General features: G+C 34.5%; 1 protein-coding gene across 1 annotated transcript in view; it reads left to right on the forward strand.

Moving 5' to 3' along the window:
- The first annotated feature begins 2,207 nt into the window (after positions 1-2,207).
- wls (Wnt ligand secretion mediator) overlaps positions 2,208-17,453 on the forward strand; it is a 35,112-nt gene continuing 19,866 nt past the window's right edge. Inside the window, exons 1-6 of the mRNA XM_071583339.1 lie at positions 2,208-2,418; positions 2,588-2,763; positions 5,076-5,181; positions 10,472-10,596; positions 11,471-11,626; positions 16,760-16,937. Coding sequence (XP_071439440.1) covers positions 2,313-2,418; positions 2,588-2,763; positions 5,076-5,181; positions 10,472-10,596; positions 11,471-11,626; positions 16,760-16,937 — 847 coding nt within the window. The 5' untranslated portion in view covers positions 2,208-2,312. The remainder of the gene's footprint in view (positions 2,419-2,587; positions 2,764-5,075; positions 5,182-10,471; positions 10,597-11,470; positions 11,627-16,759; positions 16,938-17,453) is intronic.

Here is a 17,453-nt window from a genome sequence, read left to right on the forward strand (position 1 = left end):
CCATGCATCCTGCCAATGCACCTCTCTCATCGTTCCCATTTCCCCCAAGGAAATGGGTAGGGATGGGACCACCATATCACGTATCTATAGCAGGTAAAAACTTTCTGAATCACATCGAAGCTGGCTAGAATTCCTGAAGTATGAGGTTCATAGCATTTAGACCAGCTTGTAGGCCCTCATACATTTCTGCAAGCATTATTATGTCATCTGCGACCCCCAAAGCATGTTAATACCTATGAAATTTATCTTGACTCCTATGATGCCCAATTCTTGTGCTTCTTTTATTGCCTCTTCTATATGTTAAATAGTATGATAAGAGGTTGAATCCTTGCCTAGCTCCTTTGTTTATTTTGCCTTGTATTTTCTTTCTGTTATTCATTTGCATGGCCGTTACCTGATTCTTTTAGATGTGATGGATTGTATCATTCCAAGCATCTCTGGTGTCTTAAATATCTTGTTTCTTTCAACATTGTCAAAGTCCTTCGCCATATTGTGACTTTTTAACATGTATCATTTTTTTTGCCCAGTATAATCAAGTGTTGAGAATTGTCTTTCTCCTCATTATTTCCTGAATTCGAATTGGTTTTCCATGAGGTTTTCCAATTGTCTTTCCTCTATTCTTTAGCTAATTATCCCAGGAAGTACTTTTGATATTTGAGAAATCAAACTCAATGTTCTCTACCCTTCGTATGTATCTATTCTTGGATTCATTTACATGTTTGTGGATATACAATCATCACACTTCTCAAAGTCCACTAGTAGTTTTCCTCTGTCATAGCTATCTTGATTATTCCAAATAAGGTATGCATTTATCCCAAATGCCTTGATTATGTTTCCATTTATTTTGTCAAATCCTAGTGCCTTGTTGTTCTTTACGTCTTTCATGGTCCTGTTGAGTTCACCTCCCAGTATCTCTGGGCCCTGTTCATCATCACTTTTAAGAGTTCTTCTTTAATTAAGCCACCTTCAAGTGGTTTGGACCGTTGATGTAGTTCTTTGATGAATTCCTTTGGTCTCTTTCCAATATCTTCTACGAGCATCTTCTCATTATTGTATTGGATGTTCAAGGACTTTGTTTTTCATTCTCTTAATTGCCCCTTCACAAGTTTATAAGCTATTTTACTGTTTCCCTTCTTCATGCTGCCATTTATTTGCATGCTCAAGCTTTTTCTCCACTCAGCCTTGGCCTTCTTCCACTCTTGTACGACTTTGTTCCAAAATGTCTTATAAAGGGTTTCTTCAGTTTCGTGTCTCAAAGATCTCTTATTTGAGCTGTTATCTATGGCCAAGTAGCTTTTGTCACCTTGCTCAAAAGTTGATCATAAACGGCTATGGTTATGATATTCTTAATTTATTTCCATTATCCTTCTATGCTAATTTCATTTACTCCTATTTTTCCATCAATGGTTGCAATAAACTTGTCTCTTGCTTTCCCTCTATTATCTTCATGTTCCATCAGGGTTTCTCTGTCACTTTCATCTTCTTGCATCGCAGTTGGCTGCCCATTACCACCGCTTTTCTCGTTATAGAATACGGAAGTCTCTCTACTACAGTTTATCGTTTTACCGATCCATGATAATTTCTATGAACATACCATTTTCCATTAAGGGTTTAAAACAGTCTGAAATAATACTATTCATTTCAAATCCTCTAAAATCTAACTGCCTTGCATCAAATAACTTACATATGGATGCGTTTCTTTATTTTCTTTAATGCTCGCTTTCGCGCTCAATATTAAAAAAGTAACAATTTATAGAATATAAGGAATTTTAATTTCCTTGCTGCCATCTAGAGGGGTTCTGAAAATTTGTCCACCATATTTGAGTTGTGTCTTTAAGAAATCCGTGCGGCTGCGCTAGTGATAAAAACCCACCATTTTGAGTTTCACTTCTTAGGCAATTTAGTGATATTTTGAACGTTGAGTATTCGCGCCATAATAGTATGTAAACAAAAGGCAATGTAAATAACAATGTGATTGACGTTCATTCTAGCATGGGAAAGAAGGCAAGTAGGAATTATATCCGCCTTTTCACAAATTCAGAGTACCTCTCTTTCGTTTTCCCTCTCACAATATCATGAATTCGAAATGTTCTGAAAGTATGGCATCGATGCTCTCTTCTATCTCTCTTTCTCTCATTGGATGAAAAGCAAGACGTCGTCATGAAAATCCATGACGTCACTCTAGTCTTGGTGGTAAGAGAGTTGTTATTTTATTTTTTGTGTTAGCTGTCGGTGCCATATACATTGGACTGAAATAGAACCGGTCTAAGAAATTAATCTGCTGGAAGAAAAGGGGATATTCGGGTAAAAAAATGCCTGGTGCAATATTGGAGAATTTAAGTGGAAGAAAACTAGCCATTCTTGTTACGATTTTAATTATCTGTCAGATAGCCTGTTTCCTCATCGGCGGACTTATCGGTAATTCATGGCTTTATTCCATATATTTAGTGTCCTCTTTGCTTATGAATGATACACTGGTCCTGCCTAGTTGCGTTCCAAATAGAATGATCCTCTTCATATGTGCATGAATTACTTCATTGTATGCCTTTGCATTCCAATGAATATTTCATATTGAAAACTTTTTCAGCTCCAACGCCAGCAACCGCTGAAAGTGTTCTGGCGACGAAATGCCTTGATCCAGGCAATAATTCCATGAGTTGGTTTTATACGAGAGGATTTAGCAGCTGTAATGTTATAAGCTTGACCGGTTACGAACCAAATGAAGAGCAAAAGCTAGCCAACCAAATTGTTTTTGCATTTCAGGTGAGGCCTTAAATAAATAAAAAGCTTCAAGCGTAAATGTAATGTTTTCTTGGTTCGAGTTAAAGGGAAGCATTTTTGCATTGAAAGCATTTATATCTTCTTCGATCTCAATATGTCTTTCATGCGCGTATCTTATTATTCTTTGTGGTGGAAATGCTTCATTTGCCCTTTGATTTCTAAATTTACACCTTTAAGTGACTACATTGACATCGTTGCACTCCATACAATTGCCACTTTTATTTGACTTAATTTCAGTCCATCCTGTCAATTTGAAGTGATTTCCTATATTTTTCTGTAAAAAATGAATTGGTGGATGCTCATCCTAATTCAGGAATGAATCATGGCCATATTCATGGCATTACCATAGTTGGATTAATTTCTGTCTAGGTAGTTTCATACCAAAGGGTAACTGATTTGTAACCATAGCAGGACTCTCAATTGAACGAGGAACAATGTTTTTGGCTCTAATCCAGTCACACTTTGGCTAGCCATGCCACAGGCACAAGGAATAAAAGGGATAAGCATCTTCATTAATGGTATGGCATTGACCATATACAAAGCAGTATCTGTGTACAGCAGTGGGGCTTTCCTACCTTTAAAATGTACTGGATATTCAATCATCATCCTTGAAGGGTACAATTATTTCCTGGTTTATTTTAGAGAGCTTCTTTGTGAGGATGAGGCATGCGTGCAATGGTACCTCTGGGTTCTTATTAACTAAATTCAAGTTTCCCATGTTTTTCCAAGAGTCCTTAGTTTTCAAATCCAAATATGCAAATCCCCAATATCCTCCTGTATTCTGCCCATTGCATTGTTGTTTGTGGGTTGTCGTGTTAACTTGGAAAATAATATTGAATGATTGAATTATTCATTTGGGACCCTCTGTTAGGTTATCTGGTGTTCTGAATGGAATGTTACACATCTCCAGTGAGCTGATATCTATTATGGAACTCGCAGAATTTTGTCTTTAAAGAATTTGTGTCCTACATTCACCATTTGTAGCACTCCTTGAACATGCTTAGATGGGTCAAATTTATGTATCATTCACAGCCATCAAAGAAATGATACCCCTAATATATATGGAAATCATCTGTGGTGAATATGGGATGGAGGTCTGTGCACAGATGTGCCCCACAGAATCCCATGGTTTGAGTTGAGTAGTAGAGTTAAGAAGACTTGGAAGTCCTTAATGTGAATAAATTGATATCCACCATTATGTTAGTCTTTGCCAAGACTCATTTAAGAATACAGGGTTTCTGAGCAAAATTACCCTACACCCCTCAATTATGTTGAATCTGTGACTACTTGCAGTGACACATGGCTGAAAACAACTGAACATTACAGTGGGTGTATTCATCATGTCAAGGAAGTTTTGGCATATCTATCCTTGCTGATGCTACCTATATTGCTTAAACAAAATTTCGGTCATTAGATATTCTCTTTATTCTCAGGGTCTTTGAATAGATGATACTCCACTACACGTTGAGTAGCTTCAGGCGTGATGTGGTGGAAGTCGAACATAATGAATAACTGATTGCAGCACTTTTCCACTTGATAAAATTTTTATTTTACGACCAGGTTTTGATGTATTACATGATCATCACCTGATGATGTAATTCATCAAAATCACCTGAACTTAGGCAAATATGTAGAATGAACAGACAAGGAATTCATTGTGACGATTTAGAATGAAAAGTTTAACAAATATTTCTCATGGTAATTAAATGTGTATTTATTTACTTTGATAAAAACAAGTATTTTTTTGTTTAACATATGGAATATAACCTTTTAGAATCAAGTTTTAGTTCATGTAAATATAAATGAAGTAACAAGAGTAAAATATTTTTACATTTTTTTAAACAGCTTTTGACATAATTTTTCTATGCAATCATGTCCGTCCTGTTCCTGAATTAAAGGTGATTGGTAGATGTATCTCTATTATCAGTAGTTTTTAGTACCCATTTAACATTTTATAAAACCAAAATTGTGTACTGAAGGATCCTTTATTTGTCATTTAAGGCTTAACTTTTAGGACCTAAATATCAGCAGCCTACTCAATAATTATTTCGAAAACAGTATTTTTGTGTATGACTTTTCGGAAGCTATTTAAAACTTCCATTGACTTGGTTTTGCTAATTGGAAGTGTCATTTTTCTGATTATTGTTGCAATGTCGCCAGCATGAGGACATTAAAAATTGGGTTTTTGGAATTGTTTTTGTTGAGCTGAGCAGCTTCTGGAATGTGTTGGCGAACTTTTTCTTTTTATAAAGCCCCGTTTTGTTTACTTATTTTACTTATTTTTATCATTACAGATTCCTCTTCCAAGAGATAACACTATATTGGACTATTCACGATGGCAGCAAAATCTAATTGGTGTGTTGCAGCTGGATATCAAGTATCATCCAGATACTGAAATGGGTAAATATATTGTTAGTTTCTTTGATCCTACCACCTTGGGATTAGCTTATCACTTACGTGCAAAATTGTATTATTTAATGATGATAAATTTTTGTGGTAATTTTGTTTGATTTCGATCCCCATAAATGTTATATTTTGCTCTTCTTCACTGAAAACATTCTTAGAAGAAAGTATAGCGTATTAAATGTAATATGTAATACTTTCCGAAGTATTCATTAAAGAAAGAACTCATTTTGCCTGAAAGGGAATCACAACTAATTAATTTCCAATGCATGCCTCACATCCCATCTTGGAGATGCGTGTGCCTATTCATGAATATCTATCACCCCTAGGTATTTTTAAGGAAGCCAGTCACTAATGAGTGCTCATAAATACCTTGGAAATGATGATGACAAACTTTTCCAGTACTCTTACTGAACAACCATTTGATAGATTGTTTTAATTCTTAAGACACTTAATAAAAAACCTGTAGGTCAAAGGTACTGGAGTTTCATCCTTTGCTTTAATAGAATACAATTTCACTTTGGACAAGTGTTAGGCTCACACACTAAAATATTTCCTAATTCCAAAGAAAGCAAGGTTTGGGCCATAATTAGAAGGAATTGCATTGAAAACAGCTGATGTAAACTATTTCCATCATCATCACCACCATCATGTTTTAGCTAAGAGTTGTATACAAGTAAAATCAATCTAATTTTGTTGAATAAGAATGGGGATAACCTGAATAGTAAGAAACTACAGGTAGTGGTTTGAATCCTATTTTTGATCACTTCCATTCTTAAGGAGAATTTTTTACCTGTACCATAGCTCATATTTGTGATTTTGTTATTCCGTGAATTCATATACATCTTAACTAACAAGCTGACATGAGGACCTATGACAGGTTGTGATCATTTATACATCTTCGACATGTTAAAGAGTATCCCTTTGCCCAAATTCAAAGAATTACGTTCATTTCAACTTTTTGGTAGAGAAGATGTTAAAAGAACAAGATTCTCCATTACCAGGGGGAAATGAAAGGATTCAGTAGTTAACTGATAGGATGGCCACTCAGTTAGAAATGAAAAATGTGACTATGTTTTGCTCACTGTATAATTCAAATAATCAAATTATTATAGTGGCAACTAATGCAACTTCATTTTGATTCTCAGGCATCCCCAAAACTGGAAAAGACAATACATTTAGGCATAATATGCCTCCTGGCTAAATATAATTATTCAGAAGTACATACAGATTTCTTTTAATCAAGTGCAAACAAGAAAGCAGGAGAAACCTTCACTTAACAAGAGATAAATACCTAATACAAATACCATACTAGAACTGAATGTTTTGATAAAATATAACCTTTCATAGTGGCCAATTTTCTTCCCCTTTGGTCACAGTTTGCACATCAGCTGAAAAAGTGGGGCAATTATTATGGTTGGTAGGATTATCTAGCCTGCCTAGTTCTGAAGCCCTGACACTTATTACAGGGGTTCTATCGTGCTCTTGCTACTCAAAAGATAGATTATATGACCTAGACAAAGATATCACCTTTCTCGCTTTTTTTGTCAAAATAAAAGACGACAAAATTACAGTCAAATGAACTGAAAATAAAATAATTCATATTTAGGCTATAATATTAAACTTTTTATTCCTATAATTGAATTGTATTTGTTGAAATTAGTGTAAAACTATGATTTGAACATTATCTGCGATACTTATGATGGATCACACCAAGTAGTTGTAAAGTTTGATTTTTTCAAGTTAACTCAGATCAGCAAACTTACATGTGGTGTAGGTAAAGGAAGCTTTTGAACAATCTAACCCAAATTTTATCCACCTTAATTTGATTTTATATACCAAGTATTGGGTACTAGCATGAAACCAATTTTGAAAAATATTTTTTCGATACTTCCTAATGTACATGTCTTGGAAACAGGGATGCTTGTTCACTCTATGCGTATAATAAATGCAGATTTTATTCATCAGGAATTTTGTTCATTCATGCTTTGCATGATTCACCCTCATAGTTCAGTGGCCTTTGTTGCATCATGATTATATTCATTCGATTGTGCAACATATGCTAGCATCTACTCTTCCATCTCAAGATCTTGTTCTGGGGAAAAAATATTAACTATTGCCAACCTACCCACCTTTGATATTCATAGGTTGATAATTAACTTTTATATTTGGGATTTAAAAAAAGTGAAATAGGTAAGGTTTATGCATCCCTGTTTAATGTATTGGTTTCAATTGTATTTGAGGCATAAATCTACCATAGTTTTTTTTACTTTTGGCATCTAATTTAATCCGCTTTAAGCATTTGATGCACTGCTAAGTGATTCATTCCTTAGATTTGACGTTCTTCCAGGATCTTTGGCTATGCCACCTATCATATCATACTACTAAGGTTTTGTGGTCTTGTGGTGGAATTTTATGTGAAGTTGCTAATTATAAACTTTTTAAAAATCATGTCTCATAATTATGACAATCTCTTTCCAGTCTGTGAATGCTTAATGCATTGTTGACTCTTCTTAGGATTTTTTTAATTTTTCTTATTGATTATGACTGTTGATGTCCTTGGTACATATTGGAAGATTTAACATATTTTGTTTATTAGGTACTTTCAGATATGTGACCTTGTGCCATCTTTATGTGACACTTCTATTGAAGCAAAAATAACCATAGAGCAAATTTCACTTTTATCTTTTTCTTTAAAAATATATCAGTGATAATATTTAAAGTGAAAGTATGTAATAATTGTCAACTATTACTTTGTGCATTTTAAATCAACCATATTATACAAAAATATCTAATGTTGAGAGCAAGCACTGTTTAGTTGTGTTTTCTCTAGCTGAAAAATATCATAAGAATGCCTAATGGACTGCTTGATTTTACTCTGTCTGTGATTTCATTTTCATATATGAAGTGAAAGAAAACAGTCCAGAGACAAACCAACAGCATTTCAGTTAGAGTAGGCGTATAATGAATGCTCCCTTGTCTAATGAGTGACTTTTCTGAGATTGTTGATTACATTATATCACATCTCATCATTTATCCAAGAAAATTGTTCTGTAACAATGCTGGGAAATTATGTATAAATTAATGACTATGTTGAAAACTCTTTACTTTATTTAGTTACTTTTATCTCAGTGAATGCCAGGGTGTCTTCCTTGCGTAACACACCTCCTTGTGGGGGGATGGTGTTTGATACAATATTACATCTTGTTGCAAAGGAATGTAGAGAATGGCCTTCCTTGGGTTTGGGGTAACATTAAGTGCCAAAAATGCACCATCATAGACTTTTGCTTGCCCATGTTTTTTGATCATGAATACGTCTAGTATTATGATTGCAGGCTCGAGGGAAAAAAGAGGCAATAATTAAGTCAGCTTTGCATATTTTTGGTGTGAAAAATGGTAAAAAGCATCTTCATGCCCAGTTGGTCTTTAAATATTAACCTGAAATAAGACTCCATGGGTGAAAAATCTTCATGTTCGAAGGTTTCCGAGCTCATTTTCTGAGAAAGCTGAACAGGGTAAGGTGATGGATTTTTAGAAAGAATGGGCTACAGAGTAAAAAATTACATTGAAGATTTCAAACTTTGGTCTCCTTCATTGATGCTTTAGATTATTTCATTTGGACACATTAAATAATCTATGGTGGGCTTGCTCATTTCCTTGTGCCTAATTTATGGGGGGAAAGAAACCCTCTCTCCTGATGATAAATTAAGAGAGAATGAACTCCTATTCAATAACTTTGACACATTTATTAAGTTTATTTTTGAAAAAAATGTTTGCCAATAACTAAAAGTTTTTCCAGGCATCTTTTAGTTCTTAAGCTGACATTATCCTACATATTATTTTTTTTAACTGAAGAAATTTGACTGCTTTGAATTTCTAGTTCTTTTTGCCAACCTAAGTACCTATTAACACTAGGCAGTATCAAGAATAAGTTTTTTTTTATTTTCCTGTAAAAAATGTTATTTTATAAGTGGTGTATATGAAATTGCCGTTGAAGAAGTATTTAAAGTAATCATATGCTGTTTGAATGTGAAATTCGCTTACTAATGCAATATTGAACAATTTACAGAAAAATATTAGTACACTAGCATGAAATAAATTGCATAAAAAGAATATGTGGATTTTCTCTAAGATTAACACCTCTAGCATAAAGGATTAGGTAATAAGTATTAAGTGCTTTATTCCTTTGAATATTTTAGAGCTGCGTGTAATGTAAATGAAATTTACTTATTGATTATAAAGCATTTGGCTGAGAGCATGTAGTTGTACTAAGTGGTACTGCTAATTATTAAGGTTTAAAGAAAAGCCAGCTGTAGAGCAATAAGAAACTACTGTATGTGTTTGAATTAACTGATGAAGTAACTTGTGATGGTTTAGAAGTATTTACATAATTCTAGCAAAAGTCACTCCTAAAAATTTGTGTAAATCAGATATACGTTAAAATGTTTTCATTAAATGTTATTCATTATGCTGATGTTTAATTTACTTTCAAAGGAAAACTTCTAGCATACCTTTTATTTAAATTGAAGGTGGTTTTCATTTTTAAATATTCCCAAAATCTACTATTTTTGTAGCTATTGATGATGTAACTCTGTGATGCATACATGGTCCATTATGAAAGTAATGTGCATGATTTTATTGTGACGTGATTATCCATGGCAACGCGGTAAACCTGGTCGGCAAATGTGGTAGAGGGTCTGCCCTCCAACATAGCCAGTCGCCAATTTGCTCCAAGCTATCTGAGCGGAAAGACGTGCATCTGTTTGTCGACATTGTAACATGGCGCGCATAGCCACACACATTCCCGCAGCCACATATCCTTCATCGTTACCAACTTCCTGGCCTGGATTACCACCCCCTAGGTGGTACCCCAGCCCCCTTACAGTCCCGACTTGGCTCCGTGTAACTTTTTTTTGTTTCCCTGACTGAAGAGAGAACTGAAAGGAAAGCATTTGGAGACAGTAGAAAACATTCAAAAGCATACTACAATGTTCCTGAGAGACATTCCCGCCGAGGAGTTTTAGGGTGCCTTCCAGGCGTGGCAGACACGTCTCTGCAATTGTATTGATGGAGGGGGAGAGTATTTTGAAGAATTTTAAGGATCTGTACAAGTACAATCAATCAATTTTTCCCAGAGAATGCGCATTACTTCTATAGTGGACTCTGTACATTTTAATTAGCTATTATCCATTATTACTTCAATGATGTATGTCTGTGTAGTGATAAAATGAATAGTATTACATTAAGAAATGCTCATATCAAGTCTGTCTATTGTCTACATTTTCAGCAAGGCACACCGTCATAACACTAGATGCTAGGTTGGGGTACAGGAACAGAGGGGACCCAGATGATGCTTGGAAGTATTATGCATCTTCAGTTGAAGAAAGGACACTGGAATGCACTATTGATAAGGTTCTGAAATCTATAATACAGGCTCCATTGGAGACTCAAAACAGATATTAATTATTGACTATATTCTTCCTAGATGCTAGAACACATTTTTTCAGTATAATTGGTTGATTTGTGACCTTCTTGTAAAGACCATTTGAAACTTTTTATGAGTTCTTTTGTGTAAGGCCATATGAAGCATTATATTAGTTAGTGAAATTTAATTCTTGAGAAGAAACAGTGTTTTTTATCATTTAATTTAAATTCAAAGAACATTAAATTTAACTTTATAATATGATATTTTACAATACTGTCATATTCCATGGTTGTATTTATTATCGTAATTATTGCTTCATTCAGTTGCCATAGTTAACAGCTGCTATTAATTGCCAAATTATTGTAATATAAGTTAGGAAATGGAGTCATGAAGCATGGTTTTTAAAAAACTATTTTAACAGCTTAGGATTATTTGCAAAAAGCTGTTCAAATTGTTTAATAGCACTCATTTTTCCACTGACTTGAATTTATATCAAACCTTTAAATCTTCAGTCCTATTTATCTAATGGTGTTGATAATAAGCAATGAGTAACTTGAAAGAACTTGGTGCCAGAATATACTTTCACTAGTGAGATAAAATCAGGATAATTTAAGAACCCCTTCTTTAAGATTGTCTTACATTAGTAAAGATAAAATATAACTTTCAATTTATTTTGAATAGGTTATTTCATGCAGTATGTATTGTCTTTTTGTGCCTAATATAATCAATATTTGATGATATAATTCCTTTACCTTGAGCATGGTACTGTCTTAAAGGAACATGTTTTTTAGATGATAGTTTTTCATTTTCTATGTTATCTTGCCATTGTTGAAATGCTGATGATTTCTGTTTGACTTTCAGAAAAAGGAGGGTTATATCTACAGCTGCTCTATTATTCCCCTATTTGAGCTTGGATCTCTTCATCATGATTACTATTTATTGGATGTTCGTTTACCTGTTGATGATGCATCCAGTATGAACCAAGGACTTGGACATATTGTGGACTTGTGGTTGGTGGTAAGAACCACTCGCTATATTTTTAAGGTGTTTTTGTTTTAGATTATCTAAGGTTAACCATTACTTAGCTACAACCATTACCCTTCAACAAATTGGTCCTTGGTATTAGCCCCCACTCAGTTTGTGTTTATATCGTTGTTGGGTTGCTTTCAGAAAACCCCAGACAATGAGGAAAGGCTGTCCTACATTGTTGTCAGTATAGATAAGAAAATTTCACAGTGTTTTCAAGGGGCTTACCTTCTGCTCCTAAATCTATAATTAAAACACTTTCATGTAATCAAGCAAGTTTCTTGGTTTAATTGTGTGGAAGACCCATAAGATTAAATTGTAAATTCAAGTGTGGCATTCTACAGAATAGTTCAGTAATTTGTATTTTTTATTTTGCTTAGTTTAAGTCTGGCCTCTCCAAACCTTGGTTCATATGTTAGGTGTTAGGCTACAGTTGAATTTTGACAGTCCGACTGATTGATTGACCTGTAAATTAACTTTTTTTAAGTATTACCTCACTAAGATATCACCAAAAAAGGTAAAAGAAAAGAAGTATCATGAAAATTAAAGGATTGGGATTTTATTGGATTTTTTCAATGCTCACCTCTAAATTATTTTAGTTGAAATTTTAAAATATTTGGAAGTGGAGTTTGAAGGGTTTACTTGAAAGCAAAATGAGATGTAACCTCTAATTAACAATTATGGCAGTCATTTAACATGGTATATTTTGTGTCATGAAAACATTATCTAAGATGCAAAGAAAAATTTAATGTCTTTTTGACCAGCCTTGTACATGTGGTGATATTTTAATTGAAAGTTCATACTATAACTCATTGATATTAGTAGCAGAACCACAGAAAATGAATTTAAAGTACGGTGAGATCCACGTTCAAATTCCGGTCGAGGCAGATGATTTTTATATCTAGAAATAGTTGCATTTCAGATGAAACTGAATCAATGGTTTCCACATATATTCCTGTTCATTTTCAATTTAGGATATCTTTCAAAAATGCATAATGGGTCATTTGTTAAGGCAGTGGGTAAATATTGATTTTATAAGAGGCCTGTGCAATAAATACGCGAAGTGAGGCCATAAAAACTTTATTTTGCAAAATTTAGTCTACATCAATTTTGTCCCCTTCACAGTACTCTCCATTCGTTGCTAAGCTCTCATTACATCTTCTTTTCCATTGTTTAAAAACACCCTTGGAAGTCCTCGGCAGTTAGGCTTTTTAGTTTTCTCCTCGTTTTAATTTTGCGTTTATTTAATGTGTGAAATTTTTGCTCCAGGTGTTTGCATTTTTCCGTCCAAACTCTGAATATCTTGCGAATAAGTTATATGATAAGATTCTGATTTGATCCATGATAACTTGGTGAGGTCTTTTAATAGAGAAAGGGCACAGAAATAGTTTTATGATGATGATATCAGTTTTGTCATACCGTACATTGTACCTACATTCTGCATTCCAAATGCCCAAATGAGGGTCCTTTTTTTTATTCATAATTAAATTCCATACTTAAATCTCAAGAGGCCAATCTTTGGGCATGATATCCTTCGTCATATTGCTGATCCCAGTTGTAGAAGGTCATTGGTTAAGTTGTGCTATGAGGAGGATTGGGTCACTGGTCTGGATGCACAATGAATGGGAATGTAGTGGATTGCAGCATTGGCAGAATTACATGCAATTTGACAGGAATGCCAACAATGCCAGGTTGCGATAGACTTCAGTACTTAAAGCATTTTTTAATCTGCTATGAGTGCCCAAAATTTCCCTTTAAAACTCTCCAATCTGTCGTGATCACCCAAAACAACTTACTGGGCTTCGCTGTATGTTAACATCATTCACAGTGGGCCTGTTTCAGAGCTGGTTGAGTTCCAGGAGTGCCTCATAATTGATAGTCGTCCAAACATTTGTTTTGTGGCCAAAATTGACAGGTCAGAAATCATGAAATTGGTTAAGTTGATATTGATGCTTGGGTGAAATATGCTAATTTTTGGGATATTTTCTTAGCATATTTTTATTGGTACAAATGTGCACCAACAGAGAGAATGAGGAAGAAAATAGCTGATCAATGTTTGGCTACTTAATTTAGGAATGATCATGAACCACTGTTCTTTAAATTTTATTGTCCACTGTTGTCATTAAATATCAAAAGTGTGAAATATTTTCTTGAAGAAATGGAATTGATATATCTATATATAATTACGATTGTTGCAATTAGCAAATCCCATCATTAATGGTTAGATATTTTTAACTTAGTCACATTGGTCATTATATTGTCAATTTTTTTATTGAATTAAACTCCACATTGTCCAACGAAAGCTTTTTGATGAATGGATCAGGAATGGCCAAAGCTCAACCCACACACACACACACACACACACCAGAGTGGCAAGAAGGATGACTTGGTCATGCACATGGTGGTTTCTTCTTGTATTTTCCTCCCAAATATGCAGTGGCAAATTTACAGCATAGCAGTTGGCACCACTGCCCTTATATCAAAACCATTCTTGCATCTTTATGGATATTAATTATGGCCATTCGCTGCTCAGTTTTTTTTAGCTGTGTACCTTTTTTGATAAAATGTTAATTTCCTTGTTAGTTCCACTTGCACCCATTAAACCAATATTTAGATTGATTGCTGTGATTTGGTTTGGTTGGTCTAATATTCTAGAGTTCCAGTTCAAATTTAACGCTTGATTATGGATGAATATTAGATTTTTTGTTTGCTCCATATTTTTTTCCATCTCTAAAATTCACAAGCCCACTTTAATTTTGCCAAGTGTCCCATGTATAGTCATTATTCAGGGTGGCAAGCCATCCTTGAATCCTTGAAAACTAAGCACGTGGAAAATCTTGAAAAAATCCTGAATTTGGAGCAGTAAAACTTGTGGAATTTGGATAGTTATTGTTGTGTTACTGAAAAGTAGATAGTGCACTAAAGAAGGAAAAATGAATTACAATTTGTTTTTTCTTAATATGAATTTTTATGAATAACTATTTTAGTGATTATTTAAAACCAGCAGCTCTTGAATTGATAATTAATCTCCAAGAAAGTAAATAATTATGCATCACATGTGTGTATATTGTATGAGTATGCATGTAGTTATTTAGCTTATTTGTCACCCTACAAAACAACTGCCTACTACATGCTGAATCATAGCTGGTTTATAATCATTGGGGCTTTCTTCTTCGCGAGAGAATACTACAGTGGATACATTTTCCATAGTAGGAATGACTTTTAACTTAAGTACCGAGCTCCAAAACTACTAGTTAGATTAACTCTCTCTTGTAAGCAGGTATTTTATTTGGGTGAGTGATCAGGATTTGAAAACCTTTAATTAATTCATTATCTACCCTTTAATACCTATGCTACAGGAAAATTCTGAATTATTTGTGCAGATAATTTAGCAGTGCCCCTTGGATTACATTGGGGAAAAATATTAGTGTAAAACCTTGACAAATGAATGAACCTTATTGCTGGTCACCATGTTATCTTTAGTTGGTTATAACCTGCAAAATGTATTCAATGGGATTTGTTGAGAATACCACTAGTTCAACCTGCCAAGTTGGAATCGCATCAAAAATGCCAAATTTTTGTCTTTGACCAGATGGATGGAGTTAATTTCAACCAAAATCTCAAACTTTTTACCAAATAAAGAGCAATGTCAGGAAAAATATGCTCCACCCTAGCAGTTCTGTGGCAAGGGGTATCATAGCCAATGTGAACAAGATTAACTAAATAACAATACATATTGCAGTTAGAGTAGGCATAGGTTGGTATTATAATTTAGGATTATGTTGCTAATCCTTCTTTCTTTTTTGGACTGTATTAAAATTCTTTGACGTCCTTAATACTTTCTCAATATAAACATCAAATTTGCAGCCTACCCGGAAAATTTCTTTTTCCCTGATTAGACCGTAAAGTCTTTAACATTGAATGTAATGAACAAGGGAAGATTAATACGTTGACTTAACTATGCTCTCATGGTTATAATTTTTCTTAATGCTTGGAGAATGGAAATGCTCATATTTTCAAGAATACTCTTGTCCCATGGATTCCAATGTGTCCATGTGAGAGCTGACCGAAAAGTAGTTGAAAACAACCTAGGTAAACTTTGTAGTAAAAGGCAGATAAAAGTGTAGCATTGCTTAGTTTCATGCAGGACTACACATGGAACAGACTTTCCTACTAAGGATTTGAAAGCTTTGTGTACATTTATTATGCCTTCCATCATTCATTCATTTTAATGTTTAGGCTCTAATGTCAATAAAGGGCAAAAGCACTGTCAGAATATGCTACCAAATTGACTTAAGTCCCTTCCCATAAAATAAAAATATGAAGTGTATCTGAATAATCACATAGCCACCAGGGGTAGTCAAGGGTAGCAAACATAGTAAGGTACTTAATTTTTGCTCTCAACACTGGTATGTGGAAACCATTTGTATATTTGAATGGGGATCATGATGATGTGGTGGCTAGCATACTGTCTTCCGACCCAAAGGGCCATGGTTTGAATCCAGGAGACTGCGGATCTTTTTCAGTCGTATCCCGATCCCTAATCCAGGTGCTTTGTGGTGAGCACTTTAAGTGAGTATGCCATCCGTCAAATGGGACTTAAAGCTGTGTATCTCTCAGTGCCTTTCGATAAGAGTAGGCTAATGCCGATGCTGGGTTTCTCTCCACCCCAGCACCTTTCCCATTCATCCCAAATGGTGCAAATATCCACAGCTGTTAGTGGCCTCCCCTAAATCTACTACTACTACCTTTTCTTACATTGTTTGGAGTTCCTTGAGTTACAAATGTGCTGCATTCCAAAATACATATTGTTGAGTTTTAAATTGTGAATTTGAAATGCTATTTTCACAATATGCTTTTCGTGCATGCCCTGCTTCAGTGGGCATTTTATTTTTACCCTTCCTCAGTTGTAAGTTAAGTTTGCTGCTCAAGGACTTCCAGTGTTCAGATTAAGAAAGTGGTACTTAACATGGCATTAAGAAAAAGATGAATTTTGCTCTTTATGGCTCAGTAATGTGAGATTAAGTTTTGACATAAAAGTGAAGGTACGGTGAATGTAGATGTACATAGATATTGTTGAAGTGACTTGTACTGCAATAACTGTATCAAATCTTATCTTTTTAGGTGATCAATCAGAATGGAGGATTTACTAAAGTATGGGTGTCATTGAAAACGGTGTTCTTTCCTATCATCGTTGCCATAATGATTTGGTTCTGGAACCGAGTGTCACAGCTTTCTAGATCACCTGCTCTTTTAGAGTACATGCTCATGGCTCTTGGTGGCTCACTTACATTTCTTAATTGTGAGTAATTGTATCACTTGGTAGTTTGCTTTAAATCTTTATTCATAATGTAACCAAGTATGTGTTTTATTGCATCATCCCCCGTTTGTTTAGAGAAAGTGTTTTTGTATTTGTATGAAAAAGCCATTATTTATGTTTACCCTTTTTGATAAAATGCATTTTGAAATGTATGGCTTCTTAGACAAGTCAAGGCTTATGTACATCCGATTATAAACTCTTTCCTTTCTTATATTGTTGTGGCCTCAGATTACAGGTATGTGAGGAAAAATGAATACCTTGAATTGTCTTTTTCTCTTTTCATTGTAGTCCCACCTGAGAATGTAATGCAGGATAGAATTACTCCCTCTATGTCAGCATTAAACTCATATAATTTATATTCAGGGTTAATGAGCCATTTCATTTCTGTAAGCCACCCAAGGTTTCCCCCAAAGCTCTACTATATAGGGTAGCACACAGTAATCTACCCAAAGGTCGGTTTGGTTGGTGATGGTCGAGTTCATCCAGTACTAAGCCCGA

This window comes from Hetaerina americana, unplaced genomic scaffold (genome assembly GCF_022747635.1).
Source record: "Hetaerina americana unplaced genomic scaffold, ioHetAmer1.1.p SCAF_13, whole genome shotgun sequence".
NCBI lineage: Eukaryota > Metazoa > Arthropoda > Insecta > Odonata > Calopterygidae > Hetaerina > Hetaerina americana.